This window comes from Carassius carassius, chromosome 35, assembly GCF_963082965.1.
Source record: "Carassius carassius chromosome 35, fCarCar2.1, whole genome shotgun sequence".
In the NCBI taxonomy this organism is placed as follows: domain Eukaryota; kingdom Metazoa; phylum Chordata; class Actinopteri; order Cypriniformes; family Cyprinidae; genus Carassius; species Carassius carassius.
Genome location: NC_081789.1, coordinates 21,898,215 through 21,918,956, shown reverse-complemented (window position 1 = coordinate 21,918,956; position 20,742 = coordinate 21,898,215). Strand labels below are relative to the sequence as shown.

The 20,742-nt window shown below is 36.1% G+C and overlaps 1 protein-coding gene and 2 long non-coding RNA genes across 6 annotated transcripts; 2 read left to right on the top strand and 1 right to left on the bottom strand.

Moving 5' to 3' along the window:
• Positions 1-270: 270 nt before the first annotated feature.
• On the bottom strand, positions 271-8,154 carry frrs1b (ferric-chelate reductase 1b). 2 transcript variants are annotated; one of them, XM_059524955.1, is made up of 16 exons: positions 8,000-8,154; positions 7,040-7,235; positions 6,797-6,951; positions 6,515-6,609; positions 6,287-6,443; positions 5,969-6,151; positions 5,577-5,675; positions 5,277-5,427; positions 5,081-5,194; positions 4,303-4,418; positions 4,141-4,227; positions 3,427-3,524; positions 1,842-1,900; positions 1,391-1,534; positions 1,051-1,148; positions 271-952 (listed from the first exon to the last, which is right to left on the bottom strand). In XM_059524955.1, exons 1-16 carry the CDS (start codon positions 8,003-8,005, stop codon positions 860-862), a joined length of 1,851 nt encoding a protein of 616 aa, XP_059380938.1. In that variant the 5' UTR covers positions 8,006-8,154; the 3' UTR covers positions 271-859. The 2 variants fall into 2 exon arrangements, with proteins under 2 accessions (XP_059380938.1, XP_059380937.1); XM_059524954.1 differs by lacking the exon at positions 8,000-8,154 and adding an exon at positions 7,826-7,956.
• A 2,101-nt stretch (positions 8,155-10,255) lies between these two features.
• Positions 10,256-11,222, top strand: LOC132116228 (uncharacterized). Its single transcript, XR_009425613.1, has 3 exons — positions 10,256-10,331; positions 10,438-10,593; positions 11,056-11,222. It is a non-coding gene; the product is annotated as an uncharacterized LOC132116228 (long non-coding RNA).
• Positions 11,223-12,186: 964 nt separating this feature from the next.
• Positions 12,187-19,380, top strand: LOC132116227 (uncharacterized). 3 transcript variants are annotated; one of them, XR_009425611.1, is made up of 11 exons: positions 12,187-13,145; positions 13,959-14,113; positions 14,284-14,393; positions 14,650-14,762; positions 15,222-15,389; positions 15,632-15,815; positions 15,959-16,209; positions 16,906-17,041; positions 17,187-17,299; positions 18,639-19,057; positions 19,182-19,380. It is a non-coding gene; the product is annotated as an uncharacterized LOC132116227 (long non-coding RNA). The 3 variants fall into 3 exon arrangements; XR_009425612.1 differs by having other exon boundaries at positions 15,632-16,209; positions 18,639-18,849; positions 18,935-19,057; XR_009425610.1 differs by having other exon boundaries at positions 15,632-16,209.
• The last annotated feature ends 1,362 nt before the right edge of the window (positions 19,381-20,742 follow it).

Genomic DNA, 20,742 nt, shown 5'->3' with positions numbered 1-20,742 from the left:
ACAGTTAATTGTTGATGAGCAACCACACCATGTTGTATTAAAATAACACTTCACAGGAGTAAAAACTTCTTCGCACACAGAAATTACTACACATACAGACAAACTGCATTATATTCATAGCCTAAATGAATAATTAATCAAAACATGGTTTAAAATATACAGCCAGCAGCACAGGTACCCATGATCCTAAAGGATTAAAGTAACAGAGCAAAGACACAGATTAATACAAATTGTACGCACATATTTCAGAAGATAAAGGTTGTCACACGGTTTAATTTCAAAAGTTTTATTTAAAAAGGTGATTTGAATCTATTTGAAAACTCAAATAAATGATCCATGTCATCCAAACTACATTCAGTCTTTGTACAAAACAGACAAATTGTTAATAATATTTACATTTCAGGAAACAGTAACTTTAAAAAGTAGTCTTTAACCCTACAAATCAATATTAGTCACTAGAATCAAGAATAAGGTGGTTAAAACATGATTAATTCATATTTAGAAAAAAGAAAAAAGAAAAAGAATAATATAGCATCAAGAATAATTACTTGATCTGTAAACACTTAATTGAATGCGGTCACCAAATCACACAATAAAATATATGTTCTTCAGATCTAAAGATTTAAAAAAGTGAATCATAAAGAGATTTAAATAAGCAGAAGTTGTTCTTTACGACAAAAAAAAAAGTTATATTGAACATATGTAATCCAAAAACAAATCAAACAATTTCATTCTAATAACCAATGTAAATTGACAGGTTGCCTGTCGTAATTAAGTCCTACTCTATATTTCTTTGGCTTGTTTTAAAATAGGCATGATTAGTGAAAGTCCCAAAGACTAAATGACTGCTGAGAGTGTGTCACAATGCACTGATGGTCCAAAGGAGAACATTTAGTAATCCCAGATTTCCACAAAGATAAATAGCCAGAACTATGTTTTTAAAACAAGATTCCTGAAAAAAGAAAAAGAAAATGCAATGGACATATCAGGTTATATCGTCAATGAAATGCATGATCTTCGTATGAGAAAGTACGCACAAACTCAACTCACCGCACTAGAAGTCTCATTCTCATCAGGAACAAACACCATCTCCATGTCATCAGAATTAATATGTTCAGTGTAGATTTTGACATTTTTTAAATATTTACCTGAAAAACACAAGTATAAAAATAGTGAATGCAATTAAATATATAAAAACATATCTGTGGCATTTCAGACTGATTAGCATTCAACCCAACATTTCTATTATTACTGCAGTATAAAACCTTTTACAATTTAATGGATTCATCCAACACAAATTTCCTGCACAGGTGCAAAGAAACACTACACATACAATAAACAACTGCTCTGAAATGAAGACAGAACACACGTCTGAGGGCAGTTCACTGACCTATAGATAAAAATCCCCTTCGGTGGACATCCAGAACCAAATCTGCCAGTACAAACCACACCACAATGGCTGCCAGGACCCCTGTGGACCACGGAGCAGGCAGGAACAGAGCTTGCTGATGGATCCCGAGGAAGATAGTGACAACTAAATCATGAAAACACACAGCTTGGTTATGACAGTTTAATAACACATACTGCTAATACTTCAGATCCCCCTGAACTAATATAAAAAAATTCAGAACACCAGACATAAAAAAACAGCACTAGCCTTCATAAGAGTAAACTGTAAAATATTATATGCAAACGGCTACCAAAAGACTACACTATTTTATTCAGAGAAAACTCAATTTTATTGAATTTACAAAGGTGATTTCTTCTTTCAGCACTGTTGTTAATATGGATCGGAGTCGCATAATTAACTGTTCGAGACTTTTCACAGCATTTTTTCTTACCAGCCACAACTTGAGCTGCTGTTCCTGTTCCAAAATGCATCCAGTTGAAGATATATCTCCTGAGAGCAGGTTATACAGAAAATACATTTAAAAACATGACTTATGAATTTATATTTATAAAACAGTATTCTACACAACAGGTTTCTTAAATAGTACAGACAACATACAGAACAACAAATTCAGTTAGCGGCGCGAGGCGTCAATGGCTTGGCCCCTTTCTGAGGAAAGTTCTAGTATATGTCTGTCACATCCTTGGTGCTCTCTCACCAGGTGGACAGGCATGCGCTTCGGCATGGCATAATTTGATATTGTTTCCCAAAGTGTCCCCTAGAGGGGGATGCAGCTTGAATCCCTTGAAGGGGAACGTCTTGGGTTACTCATGTAACCATGGTTCCCCTAGAGGGAATGAGACGCTGCGCCCCTCGCCATGCCTTCGGCTAGCCTGTTTACATCTCCTCAGACATCTGAGTAGGTGAAGTATTCAGCAGGTGCCTTTTTATACTTTCAGGTACCAACCTATGGTTCATTATGCGTTCACGGTTCAAATATCTAAAGTCATGGTTCGGTTTAATACTCAGTCAATTCATTATGCCGTAAGTGAAAGTAAAAATGAAATGACGGAGTCATGACGGAGCTTTCGGCATCTGACGCTACATATTCTCTCAGAGATGATAAGAGACTAATTTACTTCAACATATTCTATGGTAGGCTATTATAGATAACCATTTTAATTTATTCCCTTAATATTTCTCTTGTGACCCGTACACGCACACATATATATAAAGAAACATAGAAGCTTTTTATTTCATTGATTTTTATTGATGACTGCAGTGTTAATATTTTAATTATAGCCCTATAATTCATTGTATGATAGACAAGACCCTTTTTTATAACATTTTAATTGAGGAGTAAATACCCTGATCTTTTGTTATCCTTGCAGCATGTCAGTTATGCAGTAGGTTAATCGCGTGGAAAATTAACTGTAATTTCAATCCTCTTATTATTGCCAATAAATGATGTTTATCTCCGTTTATCTCTGGCTATTGCCGATACAAGATTATCTTTTATTTTCCAAATGTAATAGGATTACTCCAACGTATTGTTCAGTTTGTAAAGTGTAGGCTACCTAAAGCCTCATGTGTGTATCATTACATTCCTAATATACACACATACATACATACATATACACACACACACACACACACACACACACACACACACACACACACACACAAAGGCGTTTAAAAGACAGAACCTTATAAAACAAATTAAGTGCTCTGTGTATGTTCAGAATACCATACTTATTCTATTTCTCACACACTTTATACAGAAAAGTGTATGTGCAGCACACAATTAAACCAGATTGAGACATTTTATCCAATTTGACAACAATATGGCATTCTATTGTGACAATATGCATTAAACTATAGCAAAAACACTTAAAATGTAACATTTGATACGTAATATAAAAAAATATATTAGAAAATATTATGCAGTACATAGTAAATACTGCTTTGTATGCTAGGCTTTCCTTCTGGACATTTGTTTTCTGGCTGTATTGTGCTGCACTGTTACCAAGATTTACCTTGAGGCATCTGGTGCAGGTCTGAAAAGTGCCATGACAGGTTGGATGACAGTGAGTGCCATGACAACACAGCCCAAATAGGGGTGTATTCCTGCCCGCTGTGGATAATAGAATACAGATTAGGATCCACTGTATACATGAAGCTAATATTGTCAACAAACTCTGATTCAACAAACTTCATGAAGCAATGAGTAATGGCAGGAAACAGCATTTCGAAGGCTGCCAAAGTAAAAGGTTGATGGGTATTATTTTGTATGGGGTCGGGTTTGGCGTGGAACTCGATGCCCTCTGCTGGTCATACACAGAAGCTCTGAAAGATACTTGGCAAGAGGGATGTCACAGATGCCCCTGTTGAGTCACAAATGTGTCCCACATGCTTAGCCTTACGGATGGATACACGTGTCGGTTTGAGGCTCAAATTAACCAGCACTTGCAGACTTAATAAGACACTCAATCAACACTGTGCTTGATTAATCTCTGAAGAAAAGTGGTTACATTTTTCAAAAACAGGCCAAAAAGATGCCACATGGTGGGTCGCTTCTAATGAACATGGGATATTAATTTGCTCGCTTTCTTATTCTGAGCAGACAGCATGTGGGTCTGACACATTGGCAGTGCTATTGAACAGTCAGTGGTGTGTGATGAAGGGGGTGAAAATATGACACACCGTTCAAGCATGAGTATTACTCAGACATTTATGTGTGTATGTGTTACCTTGCTCCAGCCTCCCCTGTACATAAAAGGCAAAACAAAGCCGCCCAAGGTGAGTAGAACTGTGAGGGCCATTAGTATTCGATGTAACTGTGGAAACAAGAAGCCTTGATCATTCACATTTGAAAACTAATGAAATCCTCATTGTATGAAACGAGCTCCTACCTGAAACCAGACCTTTTGCCCCAAAATATTCCTTTCGGGCCAATCTGATTTGAAGTATCGTGCCATGATGACACCAGCACTGACTGTCGATGTCCAGGCGATCAGCATGAAAGCCCCTATAGTTACAAACAGACTCAGAACATTTCTACAGAAAAAATGCCATCGATTTTAGTAAATGTTGCCACATGGGTGTTACTATGTGATTAAAAGGGTGTTTGCTAGGATGATGTTTCCTGCCAAGAGCCTAAACCAGTTTTATTTTGGTATTATTTATATAATTTTATAATAATAATAAAAATCCTATTTCCAGTTAGCTTTTATTTTTATATTTTCATAACATTTTTTAAATGGAAATATTTTGTAATATGCACTGAAATGTTATTTCTGTTTTAGTTTAGTAACTTAATTCAGGTTCCTCAAAAAACTTATTTCATTAAGTTGCAAAGTCAACATTTCTAATTTTCATGTTTTTTTTTTTCTCTAAGTTTCATTTGAGTAATTAAATATTTACGCTCAATTTAATTTCAGCTGTGTTTCAATTGACAGTTCTTTGTTGTCTTAATTGTTTTAGTTAAAAATAAAATAACAAACCCAAATATGTCCAACCCCACAGAATTCTTCAGTATAAATGTCAAGGTGAATTTAGAGGATTTTTGCCACCACCCCCTTTTTTTTAATTGCAATCCAGGTGAAAATCAATTCATATATGCACTGTATAGCTCCCTGGATAGCATATTATAAATCCCAATCAGTATACGGTTTTATTATTTGGCCTCACCATGATATTTCATGAGCAGGGGTGATCGAGAACCAGTTAGATCCTCAGGAGGTCCAGTTAAAACTCTCTGATAGGTTGAAATCAGAGGCTGGCGGTCATGTCGATGGGTTTGCCCTGGAGAAAGAGAAACGAGTCTATTGACACTACTTGCCAATGAAAAAAACAACAATGAAGAAAGGAAAAAGCAACATCTCACCATCTTCAGCTCGACCATGAGCCATGAAGAGGTAGTACATCTGGTCCAGACTGAACCTGTTCAGATTCTCAGGTGGGAGGACTATGTCCCTGCGGAAGCTACACTGAATCACTCCATCTGACAGCCTCCACGCTGTGTCTTTCAGAACGTTCTAGAAATTAATATGAGCATGGACATTCTGCAAATCATCCTTATGTTTACTAAGTCACATGGTTTTCAAATTACATTAGGTCGAGTTATTTAACTTTAAACCACGGTGTACTGTTTGTTATTTTCACTGTCCAATCAATCCAACTATACCTGTGAAGAGTATTCTGGGTGAGTCCGTCCAGAAACATATGCAGCCTTGATTTCAACTCGGTCTGTGTCTCTAATACACAGGTAGACGTCATCTTTTCCCTGAAATGCACAACACATTTGCTATTGTTTATGCCAAGACACACTATTATGTCATTCAAAAGCATAATAATTATATTTTGTTGTGTCTTTGTCATTTTTATTTTTGTTTATTCTTGAATAAAAGTCAGTTTAGTTTTAGATAGTTTAGTACTTAGTGTAATTTTTTTCACATTTTATTGTATTTCAGTTTATTTTATTACATACATAAGAGAACATGATACAAAAGGTCAAAGTAATATGTTACACACAATTAGATGAGAAATAAGAAATTATTATAAGCATCTCTGTATTACCATCCATTTGTCCTCTGATAAGGCAAAGGACACGTAACCCTCCGCAGGTCCACTGAGCTCAAACATCACACTACTTTCCAATGCCCTAAAAGACAGGAAGTGACACGCGATGTCGTTTTGTGGGTCACAGCCCTCTGGATCTCTCAAACAGGACTTCTCGCTTCCACAGCCCTCAGAAGTGAACTGAATAGGAGTTATATTAGTATTATTTATTAGTATTATTTAGATATTCCAATTATTTTGAGGCTGAAAGGGTCACAAACTCAACAAGTGTGTAAAAGAGTGTCATTCCAGTGACTTTAGCACTGTTTGACTCACCGAACGTGATAGTATTGAGGAAGTTGTGGTTTGGGTGGTTTGGGCACCAATGGACCCACCAAAGCTGGTTTGTGGTGGAGGAGTGAAACCATTTTGGGACACCACAGGACCTGGACTCTTCACCCAGTATTCTTTATAGCCTTGGACAACAGTTACCCTGAAAGCAAAGACAAAGTACATCATGTTTCACAACTAACAAGGTGGGTAAAACAGCATTTTAAAACTTACAGAAACAGCACACTGGAAGGAGAGTCAGATGGTGCTTCCCAGATCACCTGGACCTCAGTCTTATGGGATTTATCGGTGTGACTCACAGCAGAGCCCTGTGAATATTGAAAATCTGGTTTATCTGATGAAAAAGGGTGTTCGTAAAATTTCCTGTTTCATTTACGTATTCAGTTAAATAGAGGCAATAACAAATACTAGAATCGCTGTTATAATGAGTGAGTCATTCATTTAGTGTTGTAGTAAATATTTTGTTCTCAATAAAAGGATGCTACAATCACTGACCTCTTTACTGTCGCACGTAAGAAGCTGAGATATTGCAGGATTGATTAACTTAAACGATCCAACTTTTTCATCGAGATTGACAGCATCTCTTGCTTCTATAAGGAATCCTTTGAAGTATTTTTTTCCCTCTGAAGAAGGCGCCATTGATAATGTCACTGTGAATATGAACAACATATGATAAATTATTAAATATACATTTGCAATATTTTATTAAGCGTCAAAATACAGCTACAGTATTCCTACCTTTAATTTCGTCTCCAGGGCTGAATTGGGATTTGTCTGCTGTGATTTTAAATGGAGGGTTTTTGGTTCTGGGATCATGGCCATGATGGGGAGTCATGTCCCCACAAGCCGCTTCAACTTTTCCATCACTATAGCAAATGACGGTCTCTGAACACACTGAGAGCAGCAGCAATAAAATCCACATTTTCACCAGAACCTGAAATGAATCAATATTTATTGCAAATCCATTTATATTTTGAAAAGTAATCAATATGTTGTTGAAACAGGTGGTAGTAACACGGGTAACTGGTAGCAACATGGTAGTAAAATTACATCTCCAAAAAACATTAATATACTGTACAATTGTACTTTTCTGAATTAGCAGCATAAATAGAACTTAACATCATGTTAACAATTCATTGATGAAAATACCTACAGTCAACTGTGTTAATTGTTTTTTTTTTTTAAATGTTTGTTGTCTAATCATGTTTGGTTTTTCTGAGAAACCTGCAAATAAAGATAAGGAGGGGGCTGCAACTGTTACTGACCCCAGAACAGCACTAGAAGATTGAAGAGTTTTAACACTCAAAGTCACTGCTCTGATCTATATATAAAAAATAATGCAGAACTAATGAATCCTCAAATTCAAGTAGTCATACTGTATACTGGTGTCTTTAGTTAATGTAAAATTAGATATACGGGTCAAGGTCATGTTTCTGTCTCGTGCGTTAGACTGATGACATAAACTGATACAGATAGATAAGAATAAAAGTGTTAATGGAAGTAAAAAAAGTGGGGAAATACTACCTCTTCCATAAAAACAGGCATCAACTCAACCAACAGCGACTTTCACCTTTACACTTTATACTCTAGCAGCTGCAGCTAGTTGAGCAGATGTCTGCGCATGTGTAAACAAAACAAAACGAGCAGGCTAAACAGACAGACAAGCACAATAAACATAACAATGATACATATTCTTACCTCCATTCATCTAAAATAAATTACCATTGGAACACTGAAGAAAACGAAAACATTACAGTTGTACTTGAGTTTAAATGGCACGCGGAACGATAAGGGCGGTCTCTTTGCAGGATGGGGTGTGATTGGTTGAATGCCTTGTGGATGTGGCTAAAATAAATTACAAAACGACACTCTTCTTCTTCTTTTATGTATATTGGCGGTTGGCAAACCAGCTTCAGGTGCATTTGCGCCACCTACAGGGATGGAGTTTGAAGCCTCGATGAGCGAAAATTAAAATAAGGCAAGGCAAGGCAAGTTTATTTATATAGCACATTTCGTACACCATGGTAATTCAAAGTGCTTTACATAAAAGAAAGTAAAATAATAGTGAAGAAAAATAAAAACAAGCAATTTTAAAACTTTTAAAATTATTACAAAATTTACTTATTTAAAATGAATTTAAAACAGTTAGAAAATGATTTTACATAAAATAAAATAAAAAAACAGTGAAAATATAGTGCAATCAGTTCGGACATTGCACAGTGCTCATTCAATAAATGCACAGCTAAACAGATGAGTTTTAAGTCTAGATTTAAATGTGACTAGTGTTTTAGCACATCTGATCTCTTCTGGAAGCTGATTCCAACTGCGGGCGGCATAGTAACTAAAGGAGGACTCCCCTTGTTTTGTGTGAACCCTTGGTATTTCTAACTGACTCGATCCTAATGATCTGAGTGGTCTTCAGTGAGCATATCTGAAATATATTTCGGTCCTAGGTCATTTAGTGACTTATATACGAGTAAAAGTACTTTAAAATCAATCCTAAATGTAACTGGAAGCCAGTGTAAGGAAGTCAGTGGGGTGATATGCTAATTTTTTCTGGTTCTAGTCAGAATCCTGGCAGCAGCGTTCTGGATGAGCTGCAGTTGTCTAATGGTCTTTTTGGGAAGGCTGGTGAGGAGTCCATTACAATAGTCCACCCTGCTGGTGATAAAGGCATGAACAAGTTTCTCCAAGTCTTGGCTGGAAACAAAACATCTAATTCTTGCAATGTTTTTTTAAATGATAGTATGCTGATTTAGTTACTGCTTTGACATGACTACTGAAACTAAGGTCTGTCTCCAGAATCACACCAAGATTCCTGACTTGATTTTTTGTTGTTTCACCCCTAGAGTCAAGGTATGCATTCACCTTGAACACTTCATCTTTGTTTCCAAGTGTAATGACTTCAGTTTTTTCCTTGTTTAACTGAAGAAAGTTCTGGCACATCCAACTATTAATTTCATCAATGCATTGGCAGAGGGAGTCAATTGGGCTGTAGTCATTTGGAGAAAAGGCTGTAAATCTGGGTATCATCAGCATAGCTGTGATAGGCAATTTGGTTCTTTCTCATTATTTGACTTAGTGGGAGCATATACAGGCTGAACAAGAGCGGTGCAAGAATTGACCCTTGTGGGACTCCGCATGTCATGGACATCCACTTAGACTTATGCTCTAGACTCACATAATAACCTCTCCCTTCTAAGTATGACCTGAACCATTTGAGTACAATCCCAAAAAGGCCGACCCAGTTTTCCAGTCTCTCTAGTAGTATGTTATGATCGACAGTGTCAAACGCAGCACTGAGATCTAGCAATACCTGCACCGATATTTTGCCAGAGTCACAATTTAAGCGAATATCATTTATTATCTTAATGAGGGCTGTCTCAGTGCTGTGATGAGGTCAAAAACCAGATTGAAAATGGTCCAGGTATCCATTTGAGTTTAAGTATTTGTTCAGCTGATTAAAAACGACCTTTTCTATAATTTTGCCTATAAAAGGAAGATTAGATATTGGTCTAAAATTGCTCAAAATGGTGTTATCAAGATTGCTCTTTTTCAGGAGGGGCTTAACAACTGCAATTTTTAAGAAGTTTGGAAATGTCCCAGAAAGAAGTGAGGCGTAAAATAAAAAAAAATAAAAAAATAAACATTAATAACACAGTACCTGAAAAGTACATATGTAAGGCCTTAAAAAAATAGAAAAGAATAAAGAAAAGTTGCTAAACACTGCAGCATAAGTTATCAAACACAATAATGTATTATCTTGACTGATAATGCATTATTTAATCTAAAGTTTCAGACTCACAGGGCTTGATTGGATGTGCAACACCCCCTGCTGTTTTCTCATGTGATTCACATTTCACTTCACAGGTTTTGAGCTTCAGTTCCACCTGGGCCGACCCTGCAGTTTGTCAGCTCCAGCTGGCATCAGCTGGAGTGTGTGAACCCTCAGCGACAGAGAGGATGATTCAGAGAAATACTGCGAACTGGATCTGGAGATTAGCAGGCTCTTATCAGTATTACTTTGGGTGTGAGTGAGTGAATTGTGTTTTTGTTTTTACTTCTTGGAATTTGGGCAGCAGCTAAATGCCTTCCAAGAAAAAAAGGTGTTACCCTACTGTCTATGCAGGCATTAGGAAAGAACTGGAGGTGGCTCGTTGTTGTCGATCCAGTGTTACGTATTGAGAGGAAGATCCTGCCTCTCGATTGTATTACTGTTCAGACTTGCCTTGCTAAGTGTTTGGGCCCTCTGGATGAATGACTAGACAGACTCAGAGTGGCCAAGGAAACTGGTATGAATCAATATGTGTTGAAACTCATGTATGACAAACATATACTGATATCTATAAAATGGGTATTTGCTCCCTATTGAGATTTATGGAGTATAATATATAAGACAAAGACATGTTCCACATAAAACTAGGTTGCACTTCATTCACTTTGACCGTCTGTGGTTTATTACAGGTTTTCAGTGTCACAGAAATTCAGTATTCGCACGTTTTTTAGTAGTCTGGACAAGCATTTTCTAATTTGATAAAATGAAATTTATATTAATTTCCCCTTCAGCTGCAAACAGACTCTGTTTTTTAATAATTAGTTGTGTTAGCTAAGGCAACACCAAGTAACAAGTTATTTTGTCCATATTTACACATGAAATGTGTGTGTATATATATATATATATATATATATATATATATATATATATATATAAATTATGTTCAGGTTACAATATGATCCACTTCATGCCTCTTCAGAAACTAGGCACATCACGGTCCTGCTACTCCATAGCTGATCAGCTGGAGCTGAACCCTGATTTCTCCCACACCTGGCAAGAATTACACCTGGATGGATGTAGGCAACCTGATGGAAAACATTATGTTAGAGTGGAACATGCTTCGCATCACAGATGTGGTGTACAACCACAAAGGTATGTTTCTGCTTTGTCTTTAGCATGTAATGGATAACGCTAGGAGAAACTTCCAGCACTGCATCACTGCATCAACCAAAATTTGTTCTTGTCTTAGGACAACTTTGATTGACTTTTTTAATCCACATCAAATGTTGACTACTGTATAATGTCATTGAATTTAGAACAAATTACAATTATTTAAAATAAAAATGTTCTATTAGAATATATTTTACAATGTGATTTGTTCCTATAATGGCAAAGCTGACTTTTTTAGCAGCCATTACTTCAGTTTTCATTGTCCAATAATCGTACAGAAACATTTGACAAAATTGTTTTATATTTATTAATTCGTTTTGATCCATTTCTACATAAAATCTAGTTTTTATGTATGTTTTTCTTCTTATTATGCCAGTTGCAGCACATGATTCACAGTTGAGCTGTCTGTTTAGCTTTGATGTCTATCTGATTACTTTATCACGATCATTTCTTTCTTCAAGGCTATAAACTGCATAGTGGGAATGGTTTGTTGTGAAAGGCTCGCCTCCCACATCCCAGGGATTGGACCTGTCACCCGGACAAACCCTTTGGTGACTAGGCAGATATTATGTAGTCTTGCAGAGCAACGCTGGCAGCTTAAAGTCTAATCTGCTTTGCAACATATTCTGGCCAAGAACTGCCCACTTAAACAGGAAGAGATCATCCGACTGGCCAGCCACAGCTTGTTTTGTATTTTTATATTGTGGTAAGGAAAGGAGTAAGGAAATCTGAATTAATCCAAGACGTAGATGAGTGTGATTACATCACTTGCTCAAAATTGATCCCCTGCAGTGAATGGGTGCCATCAGAATGGGAGTTCAAACTAAGCAAAACATCACAACGATCCACAGTTAATGACAATCTTAACTTTAAACCATCACTTCCATTGCTAAATTATGAGTCCTCTATCCCTAACATTGCTTTTTCTGGCAGTCTAAAACAAGACACTGGCATAAACTTTGGCCTTTTTATGAGAAGATTTGTTCTGTCCCTATCAGAGGCCATGAGTGCCAGGGACAGTGAGGAAGGTTGACTGGTATATCGTTTCGGAGGAGAGCCTGTATGGCTATATATTATAAGATAGGTTTCTTGAGCACTAAATCAGCAGAAACATTTCAAGGATTGTGTGACATTGAGGACTGGAGTAATTATGCTGAAATTTCAGCTTTGCCATCACAGGAATATATTGCATAACATTTTTTATTTATTTATTTTTTAAATAGAAAAAGACTTCTTTTAAAATCTGATTCATCCCAAACTTTTTAATGGCAGTCAATGTTGAGAGTTCCATGTATTTTATGTAAAAATGTTTACGTCATTACCAGTTGTGACACAAATCATTTGTTCAGTCAGCACCTGATTATAAAACTCCCTCTACAAATCATTTCTGTTCTTCTCACTCGGCCAGAGTCCTTTGTATCTGGGACAGTATTATACATAAAAGCCTTTCTGTTATTATTTTTTCCTTCTTTTCATGAAAAAATGTTTCTCAGGGTTCTAATATACCTGGATAAAGATATTCCCAATTTATCTTAATGGAGTAACTCCACTGTTAATGCAACATTGCAAATGCTGCCATATTTGTTTCAAAGACAGTTTTTGAAAGTGATTTTTAGCCAGTCATCCGAGCTATAAATGCTTTGTGATTGATCACTCTTGCAGCAAACAGGCAAATATGTTGCAAATGTGTCTGCAAAAATGCCTTTTGCCCACATAATGGTGTTGGTACATTAGCTTACTGAGATTTCAGTAGTAAAGGAAGAGCATCTGTACCCCAAATGGAATCCCGATGCACTGCCCTCTTCTGTTTAGGAGGTGAACCTCCAAACTGGTATAATGTCGGGGAAACTTGCCCTCAACAAACTCCACCAAGAGCTGGCAGAGAAGGGCTTCAACAAGGTCAGGATCATGTTTATTCATAACAAATATACAAAAAATTTGACATGTTGAGACATGCTGTTGGAAATATTTTCAACTTGTCCCTCCTGTCCTTTTGTTTTTTACGCAGAGATGATGTTAGAATGGAAAGTTTGTTTAAAATGATAAATGATAAAAAATTCAAAGCACTGACTGTGGCCCAGAAAGTATTTGAACTTTTAGAGACACTTAAAATTTTTGTATCTCTTGATTATATCTCTAATTAAATTCTTCAAATTTTCTTTATTCATTTCTTCTTTTTTATTTTTAAGATAATACACCATTTGTGTATAAACCTTATTTTTAATCATTTTAACCAAAAATGTATGAAAAAAATGATATGTAAATAATATATGCAGTAACAAACAATCAAACAAATGAACTTTTCCTACATTTATAAGCTCAATTTGCATTTCTACTAACATTTGACAATGATATTCAGATATATTTGGGTTCATTTTGAACGGCATATCCAGTGTTTAACACACACAAAAAAACTGTTTTTAATTATGTTGCATAAAAAGTGTACTTCATTTATTTAAATGCACAGCACTGAGTTTTTCTGTCTAATCCAAAAACATTCTAAAATCTTTCACCTTCCAAATACATTTTTTAAAATTATTATTTCTTTCCATATTCCAATAGGTGTTATTTGAGCTGTAGAATGTTTCCTTGGGTGTTAGGACCCATTGTTAGGTTTAAACCTGTAACCTACACCTCTCACCACTTGACTACACCACCATCAGTGCACATGACTCTCTGTGTCTTTATAAATGTTCATCATGCATGTCACAGGTTTATGTGATCATCTGGATGATGACACCATGGCTGTGACCAGGCAATGTCCCAGCGCACATCAGTCTGTTGTGACTGTGTCTCGTTTAGCCTTTAAAAACGCAGAAACACACCAATACAGAGAGCATCTGGCCCCAATGTACTGTACATCCCAGGTACAAATGCAAAAACTTTTATCACTGAAAGCTTTTTGCTTTTCAGTTATGTTGTTGAAATCAAACTCATTTGTCTTATTTTATGTGTCATTTTTACTGAATTCCTTATGACTCAGCGATACTCATAAACCAGCTAAACATGCTTTTTCTATTGCCATCTCATTGCGCAGGTCAAATTGAGGTGGTGATGTTAGAAGCACGTACAGTGAGAAACGCTGAGTCATATATGAAAGACGAGAGGTTCATGGTCTACATGGTTGAGATCCGCTAACACATACAGGTAACATTACACTAGCGTCAGTGGCAGCTGCGCTGTGACATGAAGGGGAGGGCTGCCAGGATCACATTTATATCTGTATGGCTGTCATTGGACAGAGAAGCATCTAACAGACAGAGAACCTGTTCTGTGGGTATTCTGGGTATTTGACAACATGCTCTTTTTACTGGAATTTTGGTATTGTCTAAGTGTGTAGTTAGTGCAGAGCTTGTCCTTTCTGATGTAGGACTGAATAGAACATGTTTTTGTTTTCAGTTAGTTAAAGGACAGTGAAATCATTAAACGGGGAGATGACATCACTGAGGGCTGCAGTGATTTTGTTGAGGAGGTTTTGTTTGAATAGCTCACACCTGGTAGTGTAACTGCATTCAGGTAAACAAACACACACCAAATGAAATGAACATTTAATGCTGTCTTATAATGTATTTCACTTTAATTATTTGTCATGTATTCAATCTCATACAGTATATTCATTTACATACATTATGAACCTGAAAATAGCTGGCAATGTGTTTAACCACAAACAAACCAACAAAAATATAATGAAAATATTTTTTTTAAGAAACACAGATTTTTTCATACTGCTTTATCTTTCAAGCTCCAAAAATAATCATACAGTCCATATTTATGTTGCTTTTATAGTGCTACTTTGTCTTTTTTCTATTTATGGAAAAATCTATGGAAGTGTGTTCAAAAAAAAAAATGCATTTGAAAGTTATTCATTTGTCTAGAAAGCAAAAGATGTGCTGTTTGACATTTAATTTTAATACATAATGATGTGAGTCAGTTCATTTCAGTTCTCTCACTAAGGCCTGTTGTTTTATGTGGCAGTTTAATGTCCAAACTGACTCTGGCTGAGTTGAAAGTGTTGTTATTCCGATGTGACGAGGAGGAACAGGAAGATGGTGGGTGGGTGGGTGGCTGCTACAATATACCATCCTGGATGCTGCTGAAGGATGGAGGCCTACAAGGTACCAATATACACATGTAACATGACTGGTTTTGGGTCACTGTAGGGGATAGTTCACCCATAAATTACAATTCTGTATTAATTACTAACCCTCATGTCGATCCAAACCTATCTTCAGAACACAAATTAAGATATTTTTGATGAAACCCGAGAGCTTTCGGATCCTCCATAAACAGCAAAGTAACTACAAAATTCAAGGCCAAGAAAGGTAGTAAGGACATTAGTAAAATAGTTCATGTGACATCAGTGGTTCAACCTTAATTTTATGAAGCAATGAGAATACTTTTTGTGGGCAAAGAAAACAAAAATAACAACTTTATTCAGTAATTCAAACAATGCATTTACTACCTTAATGTGGTAATTGCGTTGCTGTTTATGAAGGACCATAAAGCTCTCGGGTTTCATCAAAAATATCTCAATTTGTGTTCTGAAGATGTGTATGGATTGACATGAGGGTGAGTAATTAATAACAGAATTTTCATTTTTGGGCGAACTATCCCTTTAAGTTGCATTGTGATTAAAATAATTTTTATTGATGTGTCAATAGTATATACACTTCTACATATTACGCACTTATTACAAAATGTCACCTATACAGGTCTGCCGCATTTCTCCTCTGAAATCTTCTGCTGTTGGGGGAGAGACACTTTCATAGCGGACTACTGTAATATTGTTCCCAACGGCACAGATATTCTTATGTGCCCTGTGTCACGCATGTATCCCACTGATGATTCTGAGGCACAGCCTCTGGGGACAGTGTTAAGAAGAATGGAAAAAAAAAATCTATGACTGCTTATGATACTTGACAGTACAATGCCATGCCCTACTTATATGATTCATTAAGGGGAGGTACAACTTTATTTACCTTCCATATAGTATAACATCCAACATATTAGTCACTGGAATAAATAAACGTTACATGTTTACGATTTTGTTTCACTGTAGCTTATTACATTAGCAAGGGATAGAATCTTTCAAGGCTATTATCTTATGACATTTTGCTCATTTATCTCACGGTTCATAATAGGTGCAGACATACATCCTTAGATATTGTTTTCTGATTGTTCTTATTCTATTTAACACAAAAGGAGATTTTTTTTTTGGTGCATGTAGTTATAATGAATGGCCACTTAGTCCTCATATTAAAAAGTGCTTTATTGAAAAGTATGGCTAAAATATTCCAGAATGTCAATGTTTTTATTTTATTTCATTAATGTCTATAAATGTTTTGTATATTTAAACAACCTTTTACAGTTGTTTAAAAAAATAAGGTTGTGACATTTTATGTTAAGTATATATCACTTTTAATATACAAATCTTTACATATTTAAAAAGATTAAAAAGGCACAATGCACACACTAATATTGTTAATATTTTTGTTCATGAATTGTCAGGTTCACGACCAGCCGCTATTGAAAAGGCTATGGAGCGTCATATGCAGGGAATAGAGTTCAGAGAGAGAAAATCAGGTCCACAGATTGACCAAAACATGCGAGATGAAGGTGAGTAATTTTCTAAGACTTTTCCTATTGTCCTGTCCCATAGGCTTTAATGTGGAGGACAAAGTAAATCCCAAGACAGGATTTGTTTAGGGTGGAAATCGCTTCAACTGTGGGACATATATGGATAAAATGGGAGAGAGCCACAAAGCCCATAATAGAGTTGTTCCAGCCACACCCAGGTAAAATAACTACCTGCCAACAAACCAGTCATGCTAAACACATGTAATAATGCTCCACTGTATTTAGCATAAAAGAATGCTTTTATATGTGAAACACTGAGATTAAATAGCTTTAAGTGTATGATTGTGTTATGTTTATGTGCAGGGATGGCTCTGTGGAGGAGATTGTGGGTCTCAGTAAGTCAGGAGTGCGCTGGCTGATGACGATGAATGAGAATGGAAATTCCCCATACTCCTCTGTCACAATACACAGAGATGGTACATCCTCTTTAACACATTGTCATTCTCAATGAAACTGTCAATGATTACTTGTTTTTGTTTGTTACAAAATAAGGTACCAGTAATTAAAGGTGCAATAGGTGATCAGATTTTTTGTCATGCTTGTTTTAAAGTCTCTTCTCATCCCTATACCAATCATTAAATTAAGTGGTCTGTATTTATATATTGGTCCAAGCATTTTAAATGGCCTTCCTACCTGCCTGTCAACATATGTATCTGCATAGTGCATACCTCTGCGCACCCTGTTCACGCAGACAGAATACGTCATCAGCGCGTTCACGCGACCTGTGCAGAATGGCAGACAAACATCAACAGCCCGGTGTTCCTTCCTGGTATTGTAGTACTTTTAAAGTTTCTCGCTGGTGAATGACACATGATGTAGCCCAGTGGTCCCCAATTCCAGGCCTCACGCACATATTTTTCATGTCTTGCTTAGTTAACACACCCAATTCAGATTACCAACTCGTTAGAAGTGAGCTACATGAATGAACTGTGTTCCGATCTATATGATCCCTATACACTGTGTTCATAGCTCCCTACTCATGGACTGGAATTGGGAACCGCTGATGTAACCTATTGTAGTAATGTTATTTCTGGTATCCTGGTCTGTGACCATAAATGCGATCAGGGGGCGTGGCTTTGAACAGTGATTGCAGGGAGGGTTAGACGTTCGCTTTCAGTGCTATCAGGCTAATGTTAGCATTTTCCAAGATCTCCTATTGCACCTTTAAATATTGCATTTTATTACAAATTGATTTTTTTTTTTTACAAATGCTTATTCATATTTTCTATTAATATTTGTTTTTGTTTGATTTTAGTTTCGTTTTAACAAAATAAGGTGGCACTATGTTTTTGTTTATTTTAATTTATTACAAGATAAAGTGGCAATAATACAATATTTAGTTTTATTTCATTTTATTACAAAATAAGGTGCCAGTAATTCAATTTTATTTTTGTTTTGTTTTTATCATATTTTATTTTTATTTTTTTTGTTGTTTTATTTTCTTATTTTGTATTCTTTTATTTTATCTTATTTTACTTAGTTTTATTTAGTACTTTATTTTAAATATGGTACCACTTCTATTTTACTTTATTTACATTCCATCAAAAAAGTTTAAAACTACTACCAAAGCAACATTTTAGTAGTGTGCCATGTGTGTATGATTGTTGCAACAGTGACTCACTTTTGAGTCTAAACATTTTAGTCCTTAGTATTGCAATTCACCGTTATGATACAGTATATTCAGCTGACAGCATGCTAATCATTTTTCATATATTTTAAACATTCGTCAGGACAATTATGGTTTAATTTTTCCAGGAACAGAACAGTCGGTGTCCTATTAAGATTGGAATCAAAGGATCCAGGAGAATTTTGAAAGGTTTTTCTACGTGTCAGAAGACCCTTCAAACCAAAATGAGCATCATCCTGACCTGGTCCACAAGAAATGCATTTACAAAGACAGTTACGGGCCTCTAGCCCCTGATGCGACTACCAACTCAGACCTAACTTCACCATCGCCATGGTGGTGGTGAGTCCAAGTGCTTATAAGAGATTCTTTCCAAGAATTTTTGAGGATGTTCTTTTATACAGTTCTTTGTTTCACTAGGCACCAGACTTGTTTACTGTGCAAGGAGCATGGGAGGCTTTAGAGGGAGTAGAGAAAAAAGCTGCTTGGTCCTCTGAGAATGAAAACGCTGGATGCAGAGTCAGTAGAAAACAACACCTGCTGTCTGCCTGTAGGTTAAGCAGCTGCTTGTGTTAAAAGCGCTCTTCTGGCTGGCTGACTGGAAATTTGTGCAGCCGTGAAGTCATTTGTATGTAGAAATCTCACATGTTGGTGTGTCTGTATTTGTTTAATAGTGATCTGGTGCACTGCGGTGTTTATGACAACGCCCTGGATAATGACAGCTACAACTGTGCGAAAGGATTCAACTATCACCAAGGACCTGTATGTTTTAATAAATTAAAGGAAAAGATTGTCCACATTTAACATTTTGTCATAATTTCTTAACCCTCAAGTTGTTCCAAAACTGTAATGATTTCTTTCTTATTTTGTACCCTAAAGAAGACATTTTGAAGAATGTGAGTAACCAAATGGTTTCTGGTCCCCACACAAACCCCATACCTCCTGAAACATGGACCATCTCACCATCCTGGACTGTTCCCCAGCCAGCTGCTTGACTCACGAATAGTATTTAAAGTCAAACTCTGTCAGTAGGTTAGTTGTGTATGGTTTATACTGTTTTACTTCTCTGTTTATGTATAGCACCGGGGTCCTGTGAGACACGACATTTCGTTCCACTGCATGTCCACACATGTAGCAGAATGACAATAAAGTTAAACTTGAACAACTCACTTTTAGAGAGATTTTTATGTCATGTTTATGTGATACACACAAAGTATGTATACAATTGTGTTTTTTATTTTTCACTGAAATCTGTATATTTTTATAAGTCCAACGATCACCTTATTTTTATTTATGCAGTGTGCAAATTAACGCATGGATATTGGTTTACATGGACAAAGAAAAAGGACTCTTATTTTGATATTCTGGCCGGGAGTCGCGAACGGACTGGTGAACTGCGCAGTCTTCCTCAATCCTCATACCAACAGAGGAGCTGTGAAGGAGCAGACGTGACTCTCCCGGTCTTTTCATTTTATCCTGTTTTTACAGTAATCTGTCTGACGGGCCTCTGGAGGCGGGCCTGCAACATTTACACTCTTATTAGTAACTACCAGCATATTCTGATTCAGTTTATTGGTAAAAAAACTGATTTATGCCCATTTGTGATTATTAAAGTACATATGACGCTCCCTCAAGACAAATCATCGATTCCTTTTATTTCATTCTTTAAATTCATATTACAAAATCTTATAGCTATTACAAACTGATCTCAATTTAAATCCACAATATGGGCAGTCTTTCTTTTTGCCAAGTCATAGTTGCTACATTGTCTGACAATAGTAAACAAAAACTCATTGTTCTGCCTTTATGAACCTACTTTACACAACAATCTTCTACAGGTAAAATGATGCTCCTAGTTTAGTCTCACTCATGCCTTATAGAGATGCCCTGCTGTTTTTTTTTTATCACAATTTTGATCTAAGGTCAAAAAACAACTTAAAAACAACACTTATAAAAGTAATATCAGGTATTTTAATTAAATTCATGCTACTGTATGTTTGACGGAAAAGCAAAAAGTAAATGCTAACATCAAAGCTGAGCACTTCTGTAAAGAACAGTATTAAATAATAAAAATCCATGAAATGTGTTTTCTAAGGAGTTTCAGGTGTATAAATGTATAAATATGCATTGGAAAATTTAATTAAATTATCAGAGAAATTAACCACTCTACATTGTGATTAATTTCCACATTGCTTCCCCGTTTATTTTTTTTTTTATTATATATATATATATATA

Coding starts and splice junctions, on each gene's coding strand:
- frrs1b (XM_059524954.1), bottom strand. CDS start 7,846: ATGCCTGTTTTTATGGAAGAG. Junction 5,676..5,968: donor TATCAGAGGACAAATGGATG/GTAATACAGAGA, acceptor TGTGCATTTCAG/GGAAAAGATGACGTCTACCT. Junction 1,535..1,841: donor AGCAGCTCAAGTTGTGGCTG/GTAAGAAAAAAT, acceptor TTCATGATTTAG/TTGTCACTATCTTCCTCGGG.